Below are 26,466 nucleotides of genomic sequence, written 5' to 3' on the forward strand. Positions count from 1 at the left end.
ATTTGTTGTAATAGAAGTTTACAAAGAAGCAAGATGACTGTGAGTCTTGTTTTAAAAGACACACTTGTACTGGGGAGGAAGTTGGACTAAATGACCTCTAGGATATTTTCTAACAGTAAGATTTTATACAAAGCTTTGGACAAAATACAACACCCATTCCTATAAAAAGCACTGGAAAGCATAGGTAGAAATGGATTTTTCTTAAAATGATATGAAACATCCACCTAAAACCATCAGCAAGTAGTAGTACGTATAATGGGGAGAAGCTAGATGCCTTCCCCAATAAAATAAGGAGTGAAACAAGGAAGCCTATTATCACCAATATTATTTACCATAGTATTAGAAATGATCTCAATAGCAATAAGAGGAGAACAAGAAATTGAAAGAATAAGAATGAGCAAAGAGGTACTATTTACAGATAACATGATGGTATACATAGAAAATCCTAAAGATTCAATAAAAAGTTAGCTGAAACTATCAGTAATTTTGGCAAAGAATGAGGATATAAAATAAATTCACATATCAAGAGCATTTTTATATACTACTAACAAAGTCCTACAAGAAGAAATAAAAAGAGATGTTCCCTTTAAAATAACCACAGACAGAATACCTGGGAGAATAACTGCCCAAACCAGGAACTACATGAATAATTATAAAATACTTTTTATACAAATAGTCATATCTAAATAAGTGGAGAAATATTAATTTTTCATGTTTGGGCAGAGCCAATATAATTAAAATGGCAATTCTACACAACAATCCTACATAAACTAATCTATTTGTTCAATGCCACCCCAATTAAAGTACCAAAATTTTATTTTACTATTAGAAGAAATAATAAAATTCAATTGGAAGAACAAAAAAGCAAGAACATCAAAAGAATTAATGAAATAAAGAACAGAGAAAGGAGGGTCAGTAGTACCAGATTTTAAATTGTATTATAAAGTAATAATTATCAAAACTTTCTGGTACTGGCTGAAAGAAAGGTACATCAATGGAACAGAGCAGACACAAAACAATCAGCAGGGAACATGATTACATATCAGATTTATGGATAGGAGAGGAATTTATGAGTCAACAACAGATGGAGAGCATTGTGAAATGTAAAATTTTGAGAACATTAAATTGAAAAGTTTTTGTACAAATAAAACAAATAGTTAAGATTAAAATGAAAGCAGAAAACTGGGTGGAACTTTTAAAAATATACAGCATCTTAGATAGAAGTCTCATATATAAAATGGAGAACTCTGCCAAACTTATAAGAATAAGAGTCATCCCCAATTGATAAATGGGCAAAAGACATTAACAATTTTTCAGATGAAGAAATCAAAGCCACATATAGGTATATGAAAAAATGCTCTAAACAACTACTGATTAGAGAAATGCAAACCAAATCAATTAAGATATCATTTTATACCCATTAGACTGGCTAAAATGAAAAATGATGGAGAGGATGTGGATAAACCGGAACACTAATAACATGGTTGGTGGAGCTGTGATCCAAGCATTTGAGAGAAATTTGGAATTCATCCAGAGAATTATAGAACTGTGTATATTCTTAGACCCAGCTGGGTCTATTTCCCAAGGAGATCAGGAAAAAAGGAAAAGAATTCATATGCTACTAGTATTTATAGCAGCTCTCTTCATGGTAGCAAAGAATTGGAAATTGAAGGAAATTGGGGAATGGCTAAACAAATTGTGGTATATGACTGTGATGGAATACTACTGCACCATAAGAGGCAAAGAGCAGGCTAATTAAAAAAAAAATCTGGAAAGAACTATATGAGAAAATGAACAAGTAAATAAGTAGAACTAAGAGAACATTACACACAGCCACAGAATACTGAAGAATAAATTGTGAATGTTACCACCAGCAAGGAAAATGAAAGATGAAAATATGAGTCTTAAATTCTATGAACATGGTCTCCCAGAAGACACCTCCTATGATTTGGGAAGGATGGGAAGGGTCTCTAACATTTTGTTTTTTAACTTAAAATTTTTTTAAAATTTTTATTTAAGCATTTTTCCATAGTTACATGATTTATGTACTTTTTCTACCCTCTTCCCAACCCCCTTCCCAGAGCCAACAAGCAATTCCACTGGGTTATACATGTATTATACTCAATACCTATTTCCCTATTAACCATTTAAAAAACAATCTTTTAAAAAACAAAAACCCCACATCCTATACCTATATAAACAAGTGAAAAATCAAATATTTTCCTCCTGTATTTCTATTTCCACAGTTCCTTCTCTTGATGTGGATGGCATTCCTTCTCATAAGTCCCTTGGGATTGTCCTGATCATTGCATTGCTATCATAGCAAAGTCGATTACATATGATCATCCCACAATGTTTCAGTCTCTGTGTCCAATGATCTGGTTCTGCTGATTTCACTCCACATTAGTTGGTGGAGGTCTTTCCAACTCATAGAAGTCAAGCAGTTTATCATTCCTCATAGCACAATAGTATTCCATCACCATCATATATCACAATTTGTTTAGCCATTCCCCAGCTGATGAATACCCCCTCATTTTCCAATTTTTTGCCACTACAAAGAATGTAGCTATGAATATTTTTGTGCAAGCATTTTTCCTTATTGTCTCTTTGGTATGTGGTATTGCTGGATCAATTCACAATGGTCTGGAACACTCCTGAATGGGTTTTATTATTTAGATATTTTTAAAAGTAAGCTAAACATACACGAGCTTTGTATTTAATTTATGTGCAGTTCTTTCCTTTGGAAAATGCTTGTTTCATTTGGTTTCGGAAAATTTTGAATTAAAAAAAAGATTCCTTACAACCTCAAATACAAGGCATTTGTATATTTCTTCAAAAATCTTATCTTACATAGACTCTAAATGATCACCCTAGTGCAAATATCAATAATATGGAAATAGGTCTTGATCAATGATACAAGTGAAAGAAACCCAGTGGAATTGTGTCAGCTATGGGAGGGAAGAGGGAGGGAAGAACAAGAATCTTGTAACCATGGGAAAATATTCTAAATTAATTAAATAAAATTTTCAAAAAAAAATCTTATCTTAGCTGCTTACTAGGTTGTAAATTGGGTGGCATATTATACAGCCAACTGGAAACAATGTTTTTCCCATCACTTGATGAACCAGTTTTATTTAGATTCACAGTACACGTAAAAATGTACATTTTCTTCAGCAAAACCTTTCATTTTGTACAATGTTCCTTGCACTGGCTAAGTGATGGATCAATAAAATAGACTAGGTACACAATGCAAAGAAATAAATGACCATGGTATTCTAGTGTTTGATAAAGATCTTTGGGGGCAAGAACTATGTGTCAAAAATTGCTAGGAAAAGAATAGCTATGTGGCTCAGTGAACAAAAGCCAGGCCTGGAAACTGAAAGTCCTTTGTTCAAACCTGGCTTCAATTTCTGAAGCCATGTAAATTTGGGCAAGTCACAATCCCAATTGTCTAGCCACACCATTCGTCTGCCTTAGAAATAATTGATTAATATTGATTCTAAGATAAAAAAGTACAGATTTTCTTTTTAATTGCAAGGAAAACTAGAAAGCAGTCTGGCTTCAACTGGGTATAGACCAGCATCTCACATGGTATACTAAGACCAGGTCAAAAGGGGTACATGATTTCTACATAAAAGGAGATACCATACGTAAATAAGAGGAACATAAAAAAAATTTACCTGTCAGATCTCTAGATAAGGAGTTTATGGTCAAATAAGAGACAAAGGATCACAGGAAATAAAATGGGTAATTTTGATTATATGAATTTTAAAAGGTTTTGCACAAAGTCAATCAGCCAAAATCAGAAAGAAAGCAGGAAACTGGGAAAAATTTATACAGCAAGTTTTTTTCTGATAAAGGTTTCATTTCTTAAATATATACGGAACTGAGCCAAATTTATAAAAATTAAGTCATTTCTCTGTTGATAAAATGGTCAAAGGATATGAAATTTAAAGAGGAAATAAAAACCATCAATAGGCACATAAAAATGCTCTAAATAATTACTGATTACAGAAATACAAATAAAACATTTCTGAGATGCCACCTTACACATAGCAGTTTAATTAAAATAACAGAAAAGTAAAATTGCAAAGGCTGGGGCAGATGTGGAAAAACAGGAACACTAATGCACTATTTTTAATTTATTTTTTATTTAAAAAAAAACCCTTACCTTAGCGGGGCAGCTGGGTGGCTCAGTGGATTGAGAGCCAGGCCTAGAGACAGGAGGTCCTAGGTTCAAATCTGGCCTCAGACACTTCCCAGCTGTGTCCCCCCCATTGCCTAGCCCATACCACTCTTCTGCCTTGGAGCCAATACCCAGTTTTGACTCCAAACAGAAGGTGGGTCAAGTGACTTGCCCAGGGTCACACAGCTGGGAAGTGTCTGAGGCCAGATTTGAACCTAGGACCTTCCGTCTCTAGGCCTGGCTCTCAATCCACTGAGCCACCCAGCTGCCCCCTACTAATGCAACTATTGATGGAGTTGTAAACAGGACCAATCATTTTGGAGAACAATTTGGAACCCTGCCCAAAGGGGTATAGAACTATGTATACTCGGGTCCAGCAATACCAATACTAGGTCAGTATCCTAAAGAGATCAAAGAAAAGGAAAAAAGGACCAATTTGTACAAAATTATTTATAGCAGCTCTTTTTGTGGTGGCAAGGAACTGGAAGCTGAAGGGAGAGATGACCATCAATTAGGGAATTTCCAGGCAAGTTCTGGGATATGATTGTGATGGAACACTGTTGTGCTATAAGAAATTTCAAATAGGATGGTTTCAGAAAAACTTGGGAAAACTTATCTGAACTTATGCAAAGTTATGTGAACAGAAGTAGGAATACACTGTACACCATGACAGCAATACCATAATGATGATCATCTATGGAAGACTTACCTACTCTGATCTATACAATGTTCAAAGACAATTTCAAAAGACTCCTGAAGAAAAATGTTTTCCAACTCCACAGAGAGAACTGATGTAAACTCTGAGTGCATACTGAAGTACACTTTTTCATTTTATTTTTCTTGTCCCTGCCCTCATCAACATGACTAATATGAATGTTTTATAAGGATTTAGATAAATAATAGCTATCATACTACTTGCCTTCTAAACTGATAGGAAAGCTGGAGGGAGAGAGTACGAATTCAAAATTTTTACAAATGAATGTTAAAAATAAATGAATAAGAAATTATACCAAATTTCATCTGTGCTATAAAACTATTTCAACTGGCATACTATAGTCTGAGTGTTATTAAAAAAAAAAGACTTTAAGGTATTTATTAATTAAAACAACAAATATTTTAAAATATGTGCACATACCTCTTTGCAAATCTGTTTCATTGTTACTTCCTCCAAGTTGGCACTAGCCAGAAGTTTCTTTACTGTCTCTTTTAGTTCTTCATCTGTAGGAGGTTTCTTCAACTTTTTAATTAAAGGTTCATCGTCTGAACTATCTTCAGATTCACTTTCTAAATTTAGAAAATCACTTTATTATAGATCTTAAAAGATTTTTTTAACTAGAAAGGCAATATTTTTCAGAAGATAATGCATAAACAAATATTGAGCTTTGCATTGTTATATACATATAATTCTCCATCAGCTCCACTAATCATCATAAAATAGTCATGGTGAAACTATTTTTAAAATAAGTTAAACCTGTTATTTAAGTAAATCTTTAATGTTATAAAATTGTCCAATATGTGACTTCAGTATTCTTAAAAGTCCATAAAAAATACATTTCAATTTATTTTCTAGATTGTATTCCCTTCTATCAGCACCTATTTTACTTTATCTCTTTAAGTAAAATTAATGTGTAGGAGAGGACGTAGATAAGGACACCAGTAATATGTAACAATATCCTTCTATGTTTTGTCAAACTTTCCTCCAGAACACACAGTAAGCTCACACTGCTGTTAATATGATAAAAATAATTGGAATGATTTTACCTTTTTTGGAATTATTTTGATTTTTCTTAGTGGTACTGCTATCTGCCTTCTTGACATTGGCACTTTTTACAGATTTTTTGCTTTTAGAAGGAGTTTTTGGTTTAGGTTTTTCTTTTTTAGATGTCTTTTTCGGTGGCTATTGGAAGAACAAAGAGACATACATGGATTAAATTCAAAGCTTTTATTCCTCTACTCAGCAATTAAAGAAATCAAAAGGTCTAAGTATCAATCACCTTTTGATAAAACACAAAGTAATGTTTAATAATTATTTATTATTCCTCTGTAGCACAGGTCTGGTAACTTTCTACAACCTCTGCCACAATTTTATTAAGCTTTTTATGTTCCCATATCTGCAAACCTTTACTTCCACTCCAAGAAAAGAATACCCACTAATGATTGATATGTAAAATATAAATTTAAACAATGAGAATTTGGAATTGAGGCAGTTTTTTTTAAATTTTAAAACCCTTACCTTCCGTCTTGGAGTCAATACTGTGTATTGGCTCCAAGGCAGAAGAGTAGTAAGGGCTAGACAATGGGGGTCAAGTGACTTGCCCAGGGTCACACAGCTGGGAAGTGTCTGAAGTCACATTTGAACCTAGAACCTCCCATCTCTAGGCCTAGCTCTCAATCCACTGATCTACCCAGCTGTCCCCTGAGGCAGTTTTTAGAGATTGGTTTGGAAGAATTTGCTGCTACTAAACTGCCACCACACAGAATAGTGCCAAATCCAGTAAGCCAGCAACAAAGGAGACAGATTCAGCAAGCAGCTTTTAGAATTTCCAGTCCACAAAGGGGTGGGAGGTGGGGGGTGTGAAGGCTGGCAAAATGAGCAAACAGCAAAAGAAACATTTAACCCTTGAAAATTTCTATGGGGGCAAAGAGCAAAGCATAGAACCATCAGGAGATGGTGAGATCCAAGCAACCACATACAAAACTGAAATAAAGAAATAGGTCTCAAGCTCTGGAAGAACTTAAAAAGGCATTCAAAAATTAAATAAGACAGGTTGAAGGAAAATGGGAAAAAGAAATGGAAGTAATGCAAAAAAGGAAATGGCAGCTTAAAGAGCAAAATTAGTCAACTGGAAAAAGAGGTACAAAAATCCATAGTTGTTTGCTACAGGTGTCACACAAAAGTAGGCAAACAGGGTATAAATGGTTGTATTAGGAAATGTATCTCTATAAATCCAACACTAAAAAATTTCTTGGTCTTTATAAGAAATTTTGAGATAAGAATACATATGTATTATGCTACAATACTGACTAGAGAAATGAAATTAAGTCAACATAAATATTTTTAAAAATTGGGCTTTCCAAAGTATGAATTTTACACACAAAAAATGGGTCAATATTTCTTTTATTGATGGGCTAGCAGCTTATGTAGAATGGTGGTAGTATAGAAGACTTATTACTACAATACAATAGACAATACCATAGGGCTTGTCAACTTTTTAAAAGTATGGTTTTGAGTAGTTTTATCTTGCTTTACTAACACAAAGTTTTAAAAAAGTAAAATAGAATAAAAATATTATATGGCAAAGAATAGGCTTAATTTTTTTCCCCTCCTCCCTAAAATGCCCCAAATTCTAAGTATTAAGAGATTTGTTAGGTTAGGAACCACTTTTTTAAAAATGCTAATCTCCTAGGGAAAGTTGAAAGTCATGAATACTTCAGGATGAATTAATTTAAAGTCATCTGTCCTAAGCCCTGGCTGGGATCAAAATAGGGTCTGGACTAGGGACAAAAGGGAAAAGATAAGGTAATGGTGAAGTAACAAATAATGTTGAAGGGATCGATCCTAGTATATTGTTACCAATGAATGCTACTGTGGGGAGCAGGTGACAAGAGGTATGAGAACTGCAAAGTTTCAATAGAAACAGAAAGAAGGAAATTTTAGAAGCAGCTCTGCAAGGCAGTGTAGTGTAGTGTAGTGTAGTGTAGTGTAGTGTAGTGTAGTGTAGTGTAGTGTAGTGTAGTGTAGTGTAGTGTAGTGTAGTGTAGTGTAGTGTAGTGTAGTAGTGTATAGTGTAGTGTAGTGTAGCAAAGAACCCTACATAGTCAGAGGTTCCGAGGTCAAAATCTGACTATTACTTATTGCATGTATGATCATGAATTAGTCACTTTATCTCTTTAGGTACCAGTTTCCTTTTCCTTAATCTATTCAATATGGAAAGGATTTAAGCACCTACTAGCTACAGAACATGGTATTAAGAGATTTATAAAGATTATCTCATTTGATCTTCATAACAACCCTAGGAAAATACTGAGGCAGACAGAAATCAAGCAACTTGCTCCGAGGAACACAGATTTGAACCCTCAAGTATTCCTAACGACCAACCTGGAGCTCTACCCACTATGCCACTCAGCTGCCTCTTAAGGAAAAATGGATTGGGATTTTTAAGGTTCCTGCTAGCTGTACAAGGAATTAAACAGCTTTTAATAGGTTGATAAGGAAAGTAAGTGGTGTTTCATACCAACTCCTCTCCAAAGGAAGCAGCAGCTCTTTAAAACTCTTAACTCTTTAAAACAATGTGCAAGTGTGTGCTATATATATAGTCTTGGTACTACTGAAAATTGACCAAATGCCATAGGTTGTGTGTAGAACATTTTCTACTGACTTATTGCTGACTTATATAATTAACAATGCTCCAAAATGAAGATATTATATTGCATTACAAAAAGGGGATTTTTATAATATATTTATTACAAACATTTTCCATGTAGGAATTTCCCAATATAAATACAACATCATTTGTCAAACTGAGAATTTCTTTACTAGGGGTGAATAGAATGTTTAGCAAAATGCTTTAATGTGTTTAGGATTAAATCACTATCAAATATACAAATCTTAATAGCTTTATAGGTACATCTATACTCAGATCTATTAGAAACATGAGTATAAGAAGTTAAATTAAGTTCTCAAATTAAAATGAAAATATGCTTAAGATCTAGTTTTATTTTTAAAAGTACATGTTATTGGCAAAAGACCATGGTTTCATAAATAAAAAGTAGACATAAATACAGCTTTTACTTAGACAATCTTGAGAATTAAGCAAAAATGTTGGTCCTAATAACCTGCATTGCCAAGGTACTCAGGTTCTATACATGCCAATTTAGAATTCCCTCTAGTTCTATCCAAGCAAACCAAACCAATAAAAGCACAATGAAAACAACACTCACAATATATAGTCCTTGGAAAACTAGGAACTTTCCATTTTTTTCCCTTATGTTTTTGGTTGTGTTTTTCTCTTCTTTTGATAATTGACTTATACACCCCCATAATTCAACATTGCATCCTGAGCTGAACTGGATGTTTTTTAACACCTACTTCAGGGGGGATTGTATTTTAAAGTCCAAGATTTTTTATTTGAGATTGTATTTTTATAAAAATCCAAGATTTTGATTTTGTTCGAGAAAAGATCTTCAAGGAAGAAGCTTGCTAACTCCTAAATCCAGAGAATGAACTGTTGCAGAAAGATGCCAGAAAACCTACACTACACCAAGAAGATTAAGAATGAACTTTGGGTGTGGTTGATTAAACTGAAGTTTGATTGAACATTTATTGTAAATGTACACTTTTATGCCAAGGGGCCTGCCCCTAATTTGGCTTTCTGTCAATGTGACTAGCAAAACATTGGTTTTGCTTTTTTTCTTTTCTATTCCTCCCTAACTACTCTAATTCCTTCTTAGAAAATTGAATATTGTATACATCTGTAGTTAGAAGTGCATTTAGGACTACAAGATGATTATGTTAAATGATCAATGGGGAGACTAGTCTCCCAATGATCATCAGGAGGGATTGTGAATTTAAAAATTGCTTAGACTATACCTTAGAAGATTTGGTTAAGCTATTCCCCATTTTAAACAATGCAGGTACTTGATCAGGAATGTATTGGGAATTTTAACATTATTCCACCCATACTTAGGCAAACTTTAGGGGGAGATAAAGTTGTAAACTCCTTACTGAACAATGAAAAGTCCCCAACTCATACTTATAGTGAAGCAAAAACCCTAAGTTAGGTCTATTTTTAGATCTAATACAAAAGGGTGCTAAGTACCTATAAAGGTTAAATTAATCCCTAAAAAGGTCAAGCAACTTACAAAAGGCAAGAGGTGTGAAGTTTTAGTCTACTCAGAGAAGGCGATAACAAAAGAAGATGTGAACTAAGAATGGTCAGTCCTGGGGAAAACGTCTACTGTGATTGGTAGATGTGAAAATTTAGGGGAGGTGACATAAGAGAAATTTCTCTTTAAAAGGAGCTGTCTCTCTGAACTTAGGGGGAGTTTGGAGTTAATTTGGAGGAGCTGGCTCTCTGAACTTAGTTGGAGTTTGAAGTTAGTTGGAGGAGCTGGGTCTCTGAACTCAGTTCAGGAGTTGAGGATTTCAGTGAAGGACTGGAGTTTTGCTTTAGGACGATCTTGTGGTGATTGATAAAAGACTGACTAGTCTCTCTTAAGGCTCAGGCCTAAGCCAAGTGCCCTTCATACTATTTTCTCTCATTCTCATTCTCATTCCTCTCTCTCTCTCTCTCTCTCTCTCTCTCTCTCTCTCTCTCTCTCTCTCTCTCTCTCTCTCTCTCTCTCTCTCTCTCTCTCTCTCTCTCTCTCTCTCTCTCTCTCTCTCTCTCTCTCTCTCTCTCTCTCTCTCTCTCTCTCTCTCTCTCTCTCTCTCTCTTCCCTTAATTCCTTCATTTGTATTAATTAAAATCTCCATAAAACCCAGCTGGCTTGGTTATTTTCATATTTGGGAATTTTCCCCATGGCAACCACTTATTTTTTATTTAAATCAAGACAATAAAAATTATCTTTACAGTTTTGGCAATTCACAATCTTGAAACCCACATTTTTGTGGTTACAAGGGACAAATAAAGAGACCATTAGAATAGACTATACATATTAGTTAATATAGTCCTACTAAAAACTGCAATATTAGTTATTTCAATTTTAGTTTCTTTTTCTTTTTGAGGGCAGGAAGAATATTGAAACATTAAGGATAGAATGAAAGGAAAAGTATGCTATAATAGGCATTTAAATATAATATAATAGGAATTTAAAATACCAAATTTTAATAATATCAATAGTCAACACGACTTATTTTTAAAAGCCTTACCTTCCATCTTAGAAGCAATAGTTGATCAACCAACTGATCTCTCCATTTTGGAGAGATTTTTGGAATTATGCCTAGAGTTATGAAAGTGTGTATACGTAGACCCAACTGTTGAGTCTATGTTCCAAGAAGATAAGGAAAAAACCCTTTATGTTCCAAAATATTTATAGTAGTTCTCTTTATAGTGGCAAAGAACTAGAAATCAAGGGGATGATTGCAGAATGGCTGAACAATTGTGGTATATGATTGTGATGGACTACTACTATACCAAAAGAAACAAGCAGGTTAATTAACAAAACAAACTTGGAAAGATCGTGAAATAATGAAGAACAAAATTAGGAGAACCAAAAGAACATTACCTACAGCTACAGAATAAACATTGGAAGGTTAACTTGTGAATGTCCTCTTCCAGAGAAAGAACTGATAGAAACACAAAAGACATAATCGATATATACATTTTTTTTGGTTGGGTGATACCTTCCTATGGTGTGAGGAGGGTATGAAGGAAGGGTTGTGATATCTGGAGATTTTAATGTAACCAACAAACAAATAAATTTTAAAATATGAACTTAAAATATCCTTAAAAAAATCAAAATGACTCTGATAACCATCATTTATTTGTTCTAAGATACAGTTATTTTAAAATCAAATTTTGTTCTCAGATTAATAGGTCAGAGAAACCAAATGAGACCAGTTTCCCTATATTCTAAAAGTGCCTTAAAAACTTAGGAATAATTTATGCAAGTGTCCAGTACTGTATACAATTTAAGTTTTTAAAGATCTAATCCCCATTTGTGTAATGAACAAATGTAAGCATTTATTATATTATTGGAATTTACAGGGCCCATTTGAAAATTCTTTTTTTAGAAACATTTATTCAGTTTTAATATCATGTTCTGGAGCTTTAATCAAAAGAAAAATTAATACACAATTTACACAAGACGTCAAAAGGAATTTGAACTCAAAAACAGATCCAATGCCCTTTGCCTTCTAATTCAAGTACTTTAAGTAACTTGCTTCTCTCTCATTCACTAGGGTTCCAATTAAAGTCCAATTTCCTTGGCATCCAAGGCCCTTTGTTATCTGGAAAGTCTTGAATCTGTTTTCCAGATTTTTTCCCATACCTAGATCCTATACAAACAAAATCAAAATCATTCCCAAAATACATCTTACACTTTCCTGATGATGCCTTTGCTTAATGCTATTCCTTCTACTGGTAGTCCTCTTCTATATAAAATCAAGGTTCATCTTAAAGGCTACCTCTTTCACAAAGTCTTTCTTGATCATTCCAGAGAAAACCATTCTCTCCTTCCAAACAGAATTTTCCTTGTAGCACATACTGTCTCTTACATTTAATTGCTTGTGTTATTCAGTGTAGTTCACACAGTCATTAAATAATATTGATTGAATGAGACTGAAATACTAAATTAAAAATAAACTGGCTGCTTATGTTTGATGGATGTCTTCTTAAGTTAAATAGGCTCTAATAAAGGAAAAATATCAGAAAAACTCAGTTTAGAACACCTTTGACCTTTAAACAAATAGATAATGGAGTCTGAAGATGACTGCTAGCAAAGTTTATGAACAGAAATAGGTGAAACAGGAAGAAAAAAACTTGGTAATTCCTATGGTGTGGGTGACATGGTTCTGCATTTTAAAATTCTGGTTTGTTCTTTTAAAAAATGCTGCCTATTTTCAACTAGCTTCTCTCAAAAACAAGGGAAAAAAAATTTTTTTTTTTGGGGGGGGGGGATGTCATGGGTGAACAGATTAGGCTGTAAAGGCACCACAATTCCAGACAGTCCAACATTCAGGACCTGCCACCAAATTATTTTTTTTTAATTCCATCTGTCTGATAACCTTGAAGGAACAGAACCAGAGGAACACACCATTATTTTTTGAAGGAAGGCCAAAAAAACTGGGGAAGCTTACCTATCTTTTATAGGCAGCAGGGCTCTTGAAGGAGGGTCTCCAAAAAAGACGCCTGTCACAGAGCCAGATTCCTGTCCTCACCGCAGAAAGGTTGTACTGGGTGAACAGATGAATAAAATATAAATTAGCTTTCAATAGACTACTTTTAAAATACTTTGTCTTAGAGACCCAAAGTGGGTGGCTGAAAATCACATTAAATGAAAATCTATTAAAGGGCTGTTTAGTTTGAAGAAAATAGTAAGATTATGTGCAAAAAAAAAAAATAGAAATTCTTTTAAAAAAAGGCTTAATAAGCAGGTTGAATTATCTAATTTTGCCTTCCAACAAGTTTCAGTGGTCCAGGATTGTTCCATGATTCATAGAATATAGAAATCACTGGCTTTAGAAGCCAGAAATGACACTTATTTGATGTCCTGTAAAATGAGAACATTCTAATTTCAGTTTCAAAAAGGGAGAAAATGGGGACAACCCCCTAGGAATGGGATGGAGGATGGTGCTTCCTTCAGGATACAAAAAATTTCAGGAAATCTTTGTCTAGATGTACTATAAACACCTCATACTCGACCAATGTTTTCCCCTAAACTGCCCTTCTCTTTGATATTATACTTATATCTGTGTTACTGTAATTTGATTTCTCAGGTTCATAACACTGGCATTTTCTCTATTACTCTTCTAAATGGCTCCGAGGATTGAGAAGCTGGCCTAAAGATGGGAATTCAGTTCTGCCTCAGACAATTCCTAATTTTGTGATCCTGAGCAAATCAAAGTCACTTCATTCCCACTGCCTTGCCCTTAACAAATACAGAGTATTGATTTTTTAAAATAGCTAAATTTATAGGGTACTTAAAAGTTTGCAAAATTTGAAGTTTATAAACAATTTCATTTATGCCTAAAAACAATCCTATGAACTATGGAAGTAGAAATGCAAAAGCAATTATCACATAAGAGTATATGATTTGGGGTCTAGGTTTTTAAAAAATTGCTTTATAACAAAAATGAATATGGAAATAGGTATCAAGTGACAACAGTTGAGCAACCTAGTGGAATTGCTTGTCAGATCTGGGAGTGGTGAGGGAAAGAAAATGAATCATGTAAACATAGAAAAAAATTCTAAGAAATATATAATATGTAAAAAAACCCCAACCCAAACATATGAAATATACTCTAGTTATTAATATCCTCATTTTACAGAAAGAAATGAAGCTCAGATGATTTGTCCACAGTCACACAAACTGTTAAGTAGAGAAGGCAATATATTTCAACTAAAGATTTTCTGCCTTCGTGTCTCTCTAGGGGCTTGAAATGATGTATCATGATGTTTTTCTCTGACTCATCCCTTTTCCTTCACTTCTCATATTAAATACTAAAAAGTCTCATCAATTCCAATTCCATAATTTCTAGCATCTGTCTCCTCTTCTCTATGCTCAGTATCACCACTCCAGTACCGGTCCGTCATTACCATTTGGGATATTATAATAGCTTCTTTTTTTATTCCCTAAAATTAAACCCCCTTCCCTTGGTGCTAAGGAGAGTTAAGCAATGAGAGTTTAGTGACTTGTCTAGGGTCACACAGCTAGAAAGGATTTGAGACCACATTTGATCCCAGGATCTCCTGGCTCTCCTGACCTGGCTCTCAATCCACTGAGCCACTTAGCTCCCCGCCCCCACCCCCGCCCCATTGTAATAGCTTCTTTAAAAAATGTCTTTCTCCATTTCCCTCTCCTTCACATCACCCTTCCTAATACTGCCACAGAAAACTTTCTTATGTGCAGAACACATTCCTCCTTAACTCAAAAAAACCTATAGGAGTTCCCAAGAGTCTAAGTTTAGATCCTATCACAGAATTCCAGGCTCTCCAAAAATTGTCACCATTCTTCCTTCCTGACCTAACTCATATCATTACCCTCCATTTACTCTGAACTGCAACCAAACAGGTTCTCTCTCAGTATTTCTATTCTTTCATTCAGGTTGTACCTTATGACTGAAATGCCCTCCCTTCTTTCTACTTGCTGAATTCCTATCCATCTTTTAAAAAGCTAGCTCAAATCCTAGCTCTTCTAGAAAGCTTTCCCTGCTCCTCCCAATTAGTAAAGACCACTCCTTTCACTTTATGTTTTTTGTATTACTGCACTTATGTTCTATTGCATACCATAGTTATCTGTGTCCGTGCCTTATATCTACTATATTGTAAGGTGGTGCCATCTAACTTTTTATCTCTCCAGAGTCTAGGACAGTTCCCTGTATAAAACAGGTACCTACTATTGTATATGTATTTTAACATTGTAATTATATATTATAAATACTGTATAATAAATATCATCTTAGAGGACTGATTCAGGCTCTTCAAAGTTTGATATGAATAGCACAAATGACTTCCAAGCCTCCTGGAGCCCCTTATCCATAGATTTACTAATCCACTCACTACGGGGGGGGAAACAACCTGCGGCAATTGTTGATTTTACTATTTCTCACCAAGTATCTCCCTTCCCACTGTGCTGGTTTTTAGGCTTACTTATGGGCACTGCTTCCCTGTAATGGTGGCAAGGAAAGCTAGAGACTGCTTGACCCCAAACTACTGATATTAGAAAATCTGAAAAACAGATTACGAGCTTAATGACTCCAGATCATTTAAATTATTTTGGTGTACTTAACCTAACAGTGCTAGGTCCTCATAAGTTGGTTTTATGGGAACCTGGAAGGTTTGAGAATAAGTTTCATAAAAAACTTACTATTTTCTCCTACAAATTCACTTGATCTCTTATACCTCCTTTCAAAATTTAAATGTTATGTTTAAAGAAGCATTTAATGTATACTGGTAAACCTGAGAATATATCTCCTATACAAAGTTCCATTATACTTGAGATGCTTTTACTAACTGGGCCCTGTGACAAGGAAATCACTTTAAAAGACTGATATATATTAATTTAAGGTCGCCAAGGAATTCAGCTATGTAATTCCTAAATGAAAACTTAAGTCAGCAGTCAACCTTTTATGGAGTTTAATTACAAACAGGAGGAAGAAAGGTATTAGACAGACAGTTAGACAGACAGACAGACAGAGAGAGAGAGAGAGAGAGAGAGAGAGAGAGAGAGAGAGAGAGAGAGAAAGGGAAGAGAAGGGAATAGGGCTTAAATACCCCCTCTGTTTAGGCTGGGCCAAAAGGCCCAAGCCCTTAGATAGCTGAGGCAAAGAAAAGAGATCAGTCCCTATCACTCACGTGACCAAAATGGAGAAACAGTCTCAGGGGCCTCCACCTCCAGCTTCCTTCAGAGCAAGCTTCTCAGAGCAAAACCTCTCCCACCTTCTAGTCCTCAGACCCCGCTATCTTTAAGGAGTTCCCTCCCCTCAGTTCTCACATCTACCAATCACTGTCCATGTCTTCCCTGTGCTAATGGTGGCTCTAGTTTAACCCAGGACCGCCCAGAGATCTGCCCCTTTGCACATGTCTGTTGAAGGTCATATTCTCAAATAATTAAATTTTGATCTATGCTGCAGCCCTTCCTAAATCCTGTTAGGACTGAGTAGGGTGGAGATTGTAAGTTCCAAGACCTGGTTCTGTCATTCCAAGTATCTCTATTGTATCAATTCTCAAATCAATCATGACTCAAAGAACTTCCTGTTCTATGCTTAAGCATAGGTCAAAGCCCTTTCCATTTCAAGTATGAAATTTCCCAATGGTGAAATTTCCAACATTTATAAGTCTAAGAAATTTTAAGGTTTACAGCCCATATTCTTCTGTTTTTTGATATACATGCATATGTGTGTATGTGTATATTGGTATATAACTGATTCCAGAGAACAAAGGGAGAAATTAAATATCATAAAATGCATTTTACCTCTTCTTCGCTTTCTTTATCTTCTTCCTCTGAAGAGTCCTTTTCTTTTTTTTCTTCTTCACTACTAGATTCATCTGATAGAATTTCAGGACATTTGGTACGCTTAGCCTTTCTTGACATCCCAGAGCTGCTCCGTTCCTTTTTACTACCTTTGCTTGGTGTTTTTTTTGATTTGGGCAATGGCTATATAAAATAAGATGTGTCATGATTAAAAACAACAACACAACTCAGTACTAAATATTGTATTTGATCAAATTAAACTTGGCTAATATTGTTAGCTCTGGATCATGATTTCACTGGTACACATAATTCCCTAGGGCCTTTTGCCAACACAGGTTGGCAACTTCCCTGCAATTTATATTCTGAGAGTTGTTTACATACCTTAGAGGTTATTTGCTTAGTATCACACAACTAACACAGGATATGTCAGTGACAGGACACCAATGTAGTTCCAAGGTTGTTTCTCTATCCATTATGCCACACCACTTCTAGCTTTTATTATAGTTATAAAATTCAAAAAGGTGGTGGAGATAGAGAAGAACTGATCTCTCAGGGAAATTCTTTGCTTACTGTGAACTGATGTAGGAAAGCAACTAGATTTGTGATCTTTGATCAGTTTTAGCATTCTCTGAATTTTGTGGAATTCCTGTGCAGGAATTACAGATATAGTTTTGAGTTTAAAAGATGCTTTTCTCAAATTTCGAAAAAAAATTCAACTTTACTCAATAATGTATTCTATCAAGGAGCTCTGAAAAACCCTACCTATCTTAACTAAAGTCAGCTATGCATATTAGAGCTCCAAATAACTATCCTAGTAAAGGAATAAGCTAGATCAGACTCCATATTACATCTTCCCACCTCATTCCAGTGTCCATCATAAAACTGAAGGCCATAATGTCATGAGTTTAGGTAAGATTTAGACAGCCTGGTCATAATAAACAGTAAAAGGCTACAATTAAATTGACAACTGACTTGTTTCCTCACTTAGCCACACCAAAATCAAATGTGATAAAAGAACCTTTCTAGTTCTAAAGCTATGTTTCTCAAATGGCCATGGAAATCTAGATTTGTTTATGAAGGGAGCAGCTGGGTGGCTCAGTGGATTGAGAACCAGGCCCAGAGACTCCTAGGAGGTCCTGGGCTCAAATCTGACCTCAGACACTTCCTAGCTATGTGACCCTAGGCAAATCACTTGGCTCCTATTGCCTAGCCCCTATCACTCTTCTGCCTTGGAACCAATACCTAGTATCAATTCTAAGATGGAAGGTAAGGGTTAAAAAAAAAAAGATTTGTTCATGAAGCACCAATTCTGGTTTGAGAGGACTCTAGAAATTAATTTAAGATGTGAGCATCCAACATCAGTTCACTCCATTCTACATACTCTGGATGTGTTATAATTTGTTTAGAATGTATGCATTTACCCAACTACTGTTCTAATAAATGTAGGAATCTTGGTCAATTTTTCTAAATTTCACAAAATTCTAAGAATTGTTAAAACTGATCAAAGATGACATAGTTGCTTTGCTATATCAATTCGGTAGCTAATTAAAACACATTTTAGAAACCCCAAAGATTCCAATAATCAGAACTATTGAGAAAATCATGATTTTATTATTTTATCTAGGTGATTCACTTTATTCTATTTTGTAGTGCTTTCCCCACATTTTTTACTTTAAAACTAGAATATGCTCATTTTTAATACCAAGTTCTGTAATTTTTTGGTTCTGTTTTTTCTGTATTGTTTTCTGTATTTCTTCCCCCGGATCAGACCCATGATTTCATCAATGTATGGACTTCTAGAGTAGAAATTCCCTCCACTGATAATAATTAGCAATTCATTTGTAACTTAAAAGAATGTTTCAGAGGTTAAGGGAGTCACACATGATCACACAACATATTAATTCAGATTTAGTAGTAGTAGTCTCTCATTTCCTATCCTGATAAAATCATGCTTTGTTGGATTCAGCGCCTTATGAAGTTCTATGATTTCCTACTTTTTCAACTTAAGAAGGAACTTCCCTGCCCCCTTATCCCTTCCTTCCTCCCGCAACGTTTGCAAGGATTTGATTACTTCAAAATTATTATTTTATTATTATTTTGCATAAAATATTGTGTTATAACACCCAAACACAGTGAAGTCACTAACCAAATCTACCTCCTTGAAATAGGTTAGGGTGCTGATTACTTCATTTCTGACACATTTTGAAATGATCAAACTTTACCACTCAATGATGCTAGCCAAGGAAACTTTCCTAAAGACCCAAGTCATATCTCCTTGAACAATGTTAATATTCCTCAACAGTGAAAGGAGATGAAAGGGACTCTATAAATTTACATGGAAAAAAAGGCAGACTCTGAGAGGTAGACAAAATATGTAGATTTCAGGGAGGAAAAAAAATTCACTACAAATTCTACAAGTTCACTTGATCTCTTATACTTCCTTTCAAAATTTAAATGTTATACTTAAAGAAGCATAGACAGGCATGGAAAAATGGTCTGACTGTGCAAGAATTTTTCATTAAAAAAATGAAAAAGAGCAGAATGCAAAATCCAGTCCATCTAGTTTTCTTAAACACTAGTTCATGATAATATACTATTTTGCCTGTTATCAACAAGAAATAATTGTTGGGAGTCTTTGGCATACATTGAAAAAGAAAACAGAAGGAATGCCAAGGTTAATATAGTAAGATGAGAAATGACCACAAACATGAATCCCTTATAAAGATAAAATTTCAAAATGCTTCAGGTATATTACTAATTAATTATACCTCATAAAACCCAGCACAAATATAGGTACAGATATATCAAAAGATTGGAATGGCACAAAGTTGACCTGGGGACTATATAAAGTATTACTAATTCCCTCCTAAAAAGAGGAGTCACTCTAAATAAAATCTCCACACATCATAAACAGCTGCGTGACAAAAATACCTCTCTGGAGAAGGAAATGGTTTCTATTTGCTCCCAGTTCCTATCAGCTGAAGGGCCAAATTAGGGCAAAGTTAAGAAGCCTTGCTTTCTTCCATATTCACCTCCTTCTAAAGTACTCTAAAGCTTGAACCAGGTAAAACTATTTTGGATTCTCTTCATCCCTATTAAAAAAATAAAAGGACTTTTTTTTTTCTTCAGGAATTTCAGGTGTTATTAAGTAGGTAAGCATATTTTATGGGGGACAGAGCTAACTCTGAAATTATATGAGGCTTACTTATCTTGAATTGAAGGAAAACTAACTTAATTTCTTTTAAGGGGATGAGAATAGAGGGGAAAAGGAATGATCCATGATCTTTCCTCTACAGAGGAGTTTTCTGTTCTCCTAAGGAGGCCAGTTGAAAAAGGTAAGAGGCTAAATTTTAGTGGCTACCAGGAAGCAGACTATGTGGGACCTTCTTCAATGACTTCTTTAAGAATTCAAAGCCTACCCTTTAATATAGCATCTGTGACTCAAAGTCTTCCCCAACAGCACAGATTAGGTTACTTTCCTAAACTCAGTCCAAATTCTTTTCCACTCAACCCCTAAATTATTACACAGTCTATCCTTTCTGCATGATATTATTTAACATTTTAAAAAATGTAAAATTATCCCCATACTTTCTGTTCAGGTGAACATAAGCTCTTCATAATACAGGTATTATTATTATTCTATCAGTGCTAGTGTTATTTTAATTCAAAAGATTATTCAATTAATTATAGAATAGTAATCTACTAATAAGATATTTTCAATATTGAAACCATTTGAAAAATTAAAAAAAAAAAACTTTTCACCTTGCCAGAAGGTTTTGGATGCATCAAAAAATTCAAGATCCTGGTTACCAATTCACTATTTATTCCTGATCTCTCTAAATCGAGAACTTCACAGATGCTCTTTAACATGGCATTCCTAAATCTAAAACAAAGGAAAAAGAAGTAATAGAGTTTAAACAGATCTATAAATTAATATTCTAAAAGATTCCTACCACAGACAAATAAATAAAACAGCATAATACAAGTTTCCTGCATTGTTGTCTCTTTTTTGGTGGAATGGGGAGTATAATTTAAAGTCAAGATCCAATAGATGAAGCTGAGGCAAGGGGAAAAAACATAAAACCTGTATACTTATAAGCATGTAGGCAGTAAAAACTTCTGTGTCCTAAGACTTTTTGAAAGTCATCAAAATAAAAAAAGTAATGAAGATAACCAAAAGTTCAGGGTCAAAAGTAGCATTTATTGTTTCAAAGCAAATGTGTGTGCACACACACATTTATGCACACATGTGTGTGCATGTGTATAAAGATAGGCTCCTCCCTCCACCCATTTCCCTATGAAGTTTTACTCCAATGCCTCCTAAATGGCACAATGGCCTTAGTCCTGAAGACTATACTAAGATTGGCAAATACTTTTAAACTACATGGGTTTTCCAGTTTTCCAGATTGCTATCTTAAGATTCGTTAAATTCAAACAGATTCATCCACAGAAGTCTGAGAACCAGGGGATTTAAAACAAACAAAAAACCTAGCATATTAGCTTATGCTACGATATAAGCAGGTTGTGTTCTAATATAAAGGATACCCATACTAACAAAATCACAGTTTTTTTTTGAGGTATAAGCATAAGCATATCTAGGCTTTAAATGAATTAGACAATCTTTTGTAATAAATTATGAATGCTTAAAACCAGGAAATTTGAAGTTAATATTCTTACTACAATTTAACATTTCTTCTCCTTCAATGTTCCAATCAATATATATATATAATTATATACACTATGTATATACATATATACAATATAAACAATTTGAAGAAATAATTGTTTTCAACCTTAGCATTTTTAAATCAACTATAACATTTTAAAAACATCTTTCCTAAAGGAAATCTGAAATTTTTTTTAATAACACATTGTCCTATGCTCACTATATTGTGAAGAATACTGTTCCATGATAACATTAATATAAAACCACCAAGAAAAACAAAAACTAAAATTCATAGGAGGTAATAATAGTTTAGTATTAAAAGCACTGAACTTTGAAGTCAGAGGAGACTCCAATCTAATACTTAGGTAGGCAAGTAATTTTATTTTTATAGATAAGGTATCATATTTATAAAGTGCTGAAAAGATGAACTACCTCAAGAATTGTCCTGAGGAAAGTGCTTTGAAATCCTGAAATGCTAATATGATATGTGAGCTATTAACAACCTAAGAATATCACCTCATTTAGAGAATGGTTTTGTACTTTTTTTTTTCTGTTCAGCTTAGTGAAATTGCTATTATAGACACTATAGACTAATAACTGTGAAATTATGTCATGACTGTATTTAGATAAAACCTTTTAGGTACAATGTAAAAAAGTTTTTTGAAGCTATAAGTACACTATTCAAATCATCTGTATATTTATAAACACTGTATACTTATAGATATAACTTACTTTTTCAACATTTCTTCCTTTTTTTTGTATTGGTCACTTCCTTTTTCAAATGGAAAGCCACTGAACTGACCCACATTCTTCTTCAGAGATGCTACCTAAAAATATTTCTCTCATTAGTTAATATTATTACTACCAACATACACTTTCTATAAGTAGGGGAGAAATTGTTAACACTTAACGCCTTTTATTCACATAAGCTTTCAGATGTTCACTCAGATCTTTATTTGCTGCTAATATTTGAAAACTGTAAAGGAATCATCATTTTAAATTAAAAGCTATACAATGTCAAATTGTTGCCCAAATCCTTAGAAAAATCAATTCTTTAATTTTATTCAATACCCCCCCCCCCACCCCTCTCCCTTATTGGTTCTCAAACACATCTCAACCAATTATATTATAACATTCCAAGACTCCTTTTCTACTTCATGGTTACACATATAACTCAAAGCAAAGGCATTACCTGAACATTAATGGGGGTGGGAATTATGACTGCATCTCAAACTGTACATCATTTTACAAAATAGGTAAAAGGTCTGAAGGAATGCACAAAACACTGCACAAAAGTTTATTTAATGGAATCTTATAGAGAATTTTTTGGTAAAGCTAATATCTTTTAATTTACTTTTAAAAAATTTTATGCAAAATATGTCAGTATTGATGTCAAAACACAATGACTTGCCAAAAGGCGTTAACAAGCTTCTATTAATAAAATCTTAAAATCACTAATCAAATATACTTTGCCTGGAGTTATAGAACATAAATTGAGCTTTAGCTTATTGGCCAATGCCCATAAAATTTAAGCTACAACTATGTCTGAGCTAAATATAAGTAGAATGGTGCAAAGGAAATAATATTGGACTAGGAGTCATAAGAGATGAATGTTTTACTTTTCAATTAGAATCGTGTTAACCAGGTAAAACTCATGTTCAGATAAGACCAATGGGTCTTATCATCTGTAAAATGAGGGAGTTAGACTAGATAATCTTAAAGGTCTCTTCCAGTTTTAAAAATCTGTAATCCAAATCAACAAATATTTACTGCATATTAACATTTAAAGTACTATGTTCAGTTTTCAAGATAAAATTTTAGGAAAGATTAACAAACTGGAGTGTATCTTGGAGACAAGATGGTAAAAATACCAGAAAGACATCATGGACTGGGAATAGGGATTAAGAATATTTAGCTCAAAGAAGTGAAAATTTAGGGGGCATGTGATAAGTGTAATTCAAATATTTAAAATGCTATCAAATTTAAAAATGATTAGATTTATTTGGCTTAATTTCAGAGAGCTGAAGCAGGAGCAAAGTTGCAAAAAGGCAGACTTAGGATTGATATAACGAAAAAGTTTATAACAATTAGATATAACCAAAGGAATCCTAATGAAGGTCTTTAAGAATAGAATGAAGATGCTGCAAAAGAGATTATAAATTGGAATAGTTAAATTCTAAGGTCCCTTCCCATATGGAGATTCTGTGATGCTATCTACCAAATACAAAGCACTGAGCTAAGTACCTGTTAGCTTTGAAATTATCTCTAAAATACTTTTAAAAAAAATGCTAAATATCAGAAGTCTAAAATAATCCTTACTGTGCCTGGCCTGTTGTAAAGCAGCTTATGAAGATTTCTAAGTTCATCAGTTTTCTTCTTACTTAGAAAGAAGTGTATTCTTTCAATTTCACAAAGTTTCTGTCCCTTTCCTGTAAAAAGAATAAAGTTAAATGATGAAAGAAGTCTTTCCTCTGTTATAATTGTAAATTTAATTTTAAAGTTATATAGTACTTCACATAAAACTTCAAACAAAATTTTAAATAAAATGTCCAGTTAATAAAGACAATTTAAGTAGTTTCTATTTTCTTCTAATTTGTAGGAAGGAATGAGATTACAAATTTCAGAAATTATCATTAAAAGCAAAATTATATTCCTTAAAAATAAAAACACTACTTGGCCACCACAAGATTTCACTACAATGTGAAAGTAGGGAAAGAGGCAGTGTGTTACATATATAGAACATTTGGGGCTGACTCGTGAGTCATGAAGAACTTGGTTTAAGTCCTGAATATAAAACTATAAATATGGGCCAAGGGGCAAATCATTTAACTAATTAGTGAATCAAACAATTCTAATTGTTAATCTGATCAGAGGAAGTTCCATAGTATCCATGCCTGGCACATGAAATCACTAGTCCAGAATGAAAAGAAAGATATACTTGCCTTGGGCAATTGTAAATGGCTCCCTTTGTAGAGAAGAGACTTGCATTGTCAATCTCTCTACTTTCTTCTTCTCTCTCTTACCTTCTACAATGAGACTTTTTTCTGAAAGAAAAACAATTTAATTTTCTTAAACAGCAAAAATCTTAAAGGCTGATCTTTACCAAAATTCCTTCATATTGACTGAAGGTGATCAAACTTGACCTCCTCTATTATTTCTAATATAAGTGGCTGCTATATGTAAAATACTGCTTATTTCTTGCTCATCTGGCTTCAAACTTAGGCCTCTATATAGTCTTATGAAAACATCAGGAAAATATCTAGTAGGGGAAAATTTTTTTTTAATTCTATTTGGACCCAAAAATGTTCCACTACATTAATATGAATTAGTGGTGAGATTCCATTCCCTTACTGGCCATCCCTATTTCCTGCTGCCACCCTATGATGAATTTGAGAATACACCCATCTGTCTCTAGTAAACAGAATCCTATGAAAACAAAACAAAACAGAAACAGGTCAGGATATATCAATTTTGGGGGAGGTTACTATTTGAATGTCATTAGATTCAATGTCCCATTTTTTTAAGACTTTAGCATATGCTTATTTTTATAGCTAACTAAAATATTTTGGTCTGATGTAGTATTATTTACAATATGATTCTGCCTATACAGTATCTCATCTTAATCCACCAAATACTTAGTACCTACTGTCAATGTGGAAATCTAGAAGTCCCTAGTCCCCACCTGAAGTGGATTGTCTATTGTTAGCCTGAGACCAGTGAAGTAAGACCTTCCCCCTCAGGGAGAAAACTCTCCTGTGACAAGGTCAAAACCTGGGGTTTCTACCTTCCAACTAAATAAACTGGGGACTTCTAGATTTCCACGTTGACACTACTATATGCAGAGATAATGTCAGTTGTGTTAATCACTCAACACTAAAGAAGGCTTAAACAGCATTCTGCTTTGCAAAAGTAGTCAACAAGTTTTTGAGAACTGCTGAGATAGATCAGAATTATTCTGAACACATGTTTAAAAATACTATGAGACAAAATTCTTAAGGATGGAAACAACCTAGGGCTCCTAACACATGGCAGACACTTAATAAGTGATTTTTTAAAATTAATTTTAGCTAGACAGTGTAAAGATTCTTAAATTCCTGGATTTCTGCCAGTCTAGTGAAACCTAAGGAACCCTTCTCAGGATCATCCTTTCAAATATATGTAGAATCAAACACAAATGATTATAAAAGAAACCAATTATATTGAAAGTTACCAGAATATTCACAAGGTCACAGACCCCTGGTTAAGAATGCCTGGTATAGCCATATAGAATTAATTGCAAACAACCTTGACCCAAGCCTATCACCAACCAGGACTTTATATTTCACTAGGTAAAGATTCCTATCTATTTGATTCCTGAATCTCAATGCTTAATTAGTTCACTTTTTGTATCACTTGTGTAAGAGTAATAAAATTTAAAAGGCCCCAACTTTCAGTATGATTGCCTTCAAACATTTCCAATACTCATAATTACTCTACAAGTAGGACAGAAAATTTCTAGGCTGAAGGGTGGTTTTAATTCATCTGGTCTTTAGATAATATCGCTCAGGTAGATGCAAATACAACCCAGAAAAGTAACAATTCTGGAGAACTGCTATGGCCATCCCAATTCATATGAAGTGCTCAGACTCAAGGATAAGAAGCATACTAATATAGCTTAAACAAAAATAGGGTTAAACTTGGGGAAATGGACACTGTTTAGTACAATGAAGGTTTAACATCATCATCTGCTTTCCATCTAGGATCTGCAGATGAATAACCACTTCTGAATCTAGTTTGACAGCTTCAATTACATTAGTGAGAAGCTGCTCAAATGAATTGGAGTTATTGTTGAGAAAGACCCAGACAGCTTTTTGTGGTTTCACCTGACTTCTGATGATGGGAACAAGCATGGCTAAATGAGATCCTTATTCAACCTCACTTCTGAGAGGTTCTTTTTGGAAGATGCAATCACATACAGCAAAGGGATCTGAAATTCCCT

At 34.1% G+C, this 26,466-nt stretch overlaps 1 protein-coding gene across 4 annotated transcripts in view; it reads right to left on the reverse strand.

Moving 5' to 3' along the window:
- DEK (DEK proto-oncogene) overlaps nucleotides 1–26,466 on the reverse strand; it is a 35,707-nt gene that overhangs the window by 5,114 nt on the left and 4,127 nt on the right. For all 4 annotated transcript variants that reach the window (XM_007487892.3, XM_056823486.1, XM_001376169.5 and 1 more), the window contains exons 3-9: nucleotides 24,431–24,532; nucleotides 23,808–23,917; nucleotides 22,221–22,315; nucleotides 20,585–20,705; nucleotides 16,823–17,005; nucleotides 5,948–6,083; nucleotides 5,322–5,470 (exon numbers count right to left, since the gene is read on the reverse strand). In XM_007487892.3, coding sequence (XP_007487954.1) covers nucleotides 5,322–5,470; nucleotides 5,948–6,083; nucleotides 16,823–17,005; nucleotides 20,585–20,705; nucleotides 22,221–22,315; nucleotides 23,808–23,917; nucleotides 24,431–24,532 — 896 coding nt within the window. The remainder of the gene's footprint in view (nucleotides 1–5,321; nucleotides 5,471–5,947; nucleotides 6,084–16,822; nucleotides 17,006–20,584; nucleotides 20,706–22,220; nucleotides 22,316–23,807; nucleotides 23,918–24,430; nucleotides 24,533–26,466) is intronic.

The sequence above is a fragment of the Monodelphis domestica genome, chromosome 3 (assembly GCF_027887165.1).
Source record: "Monodelphis domestica isolate mMonDom1 chromosome 3, mMonDom1.pri, whole genome shotgun sequence".
Lineage (NCBI taxonomy): Eukaryota > Metazoa > Chordata > Mammalia > Didelphimorphia > Didelphidae > Monodelphis > Monodelphis domestica.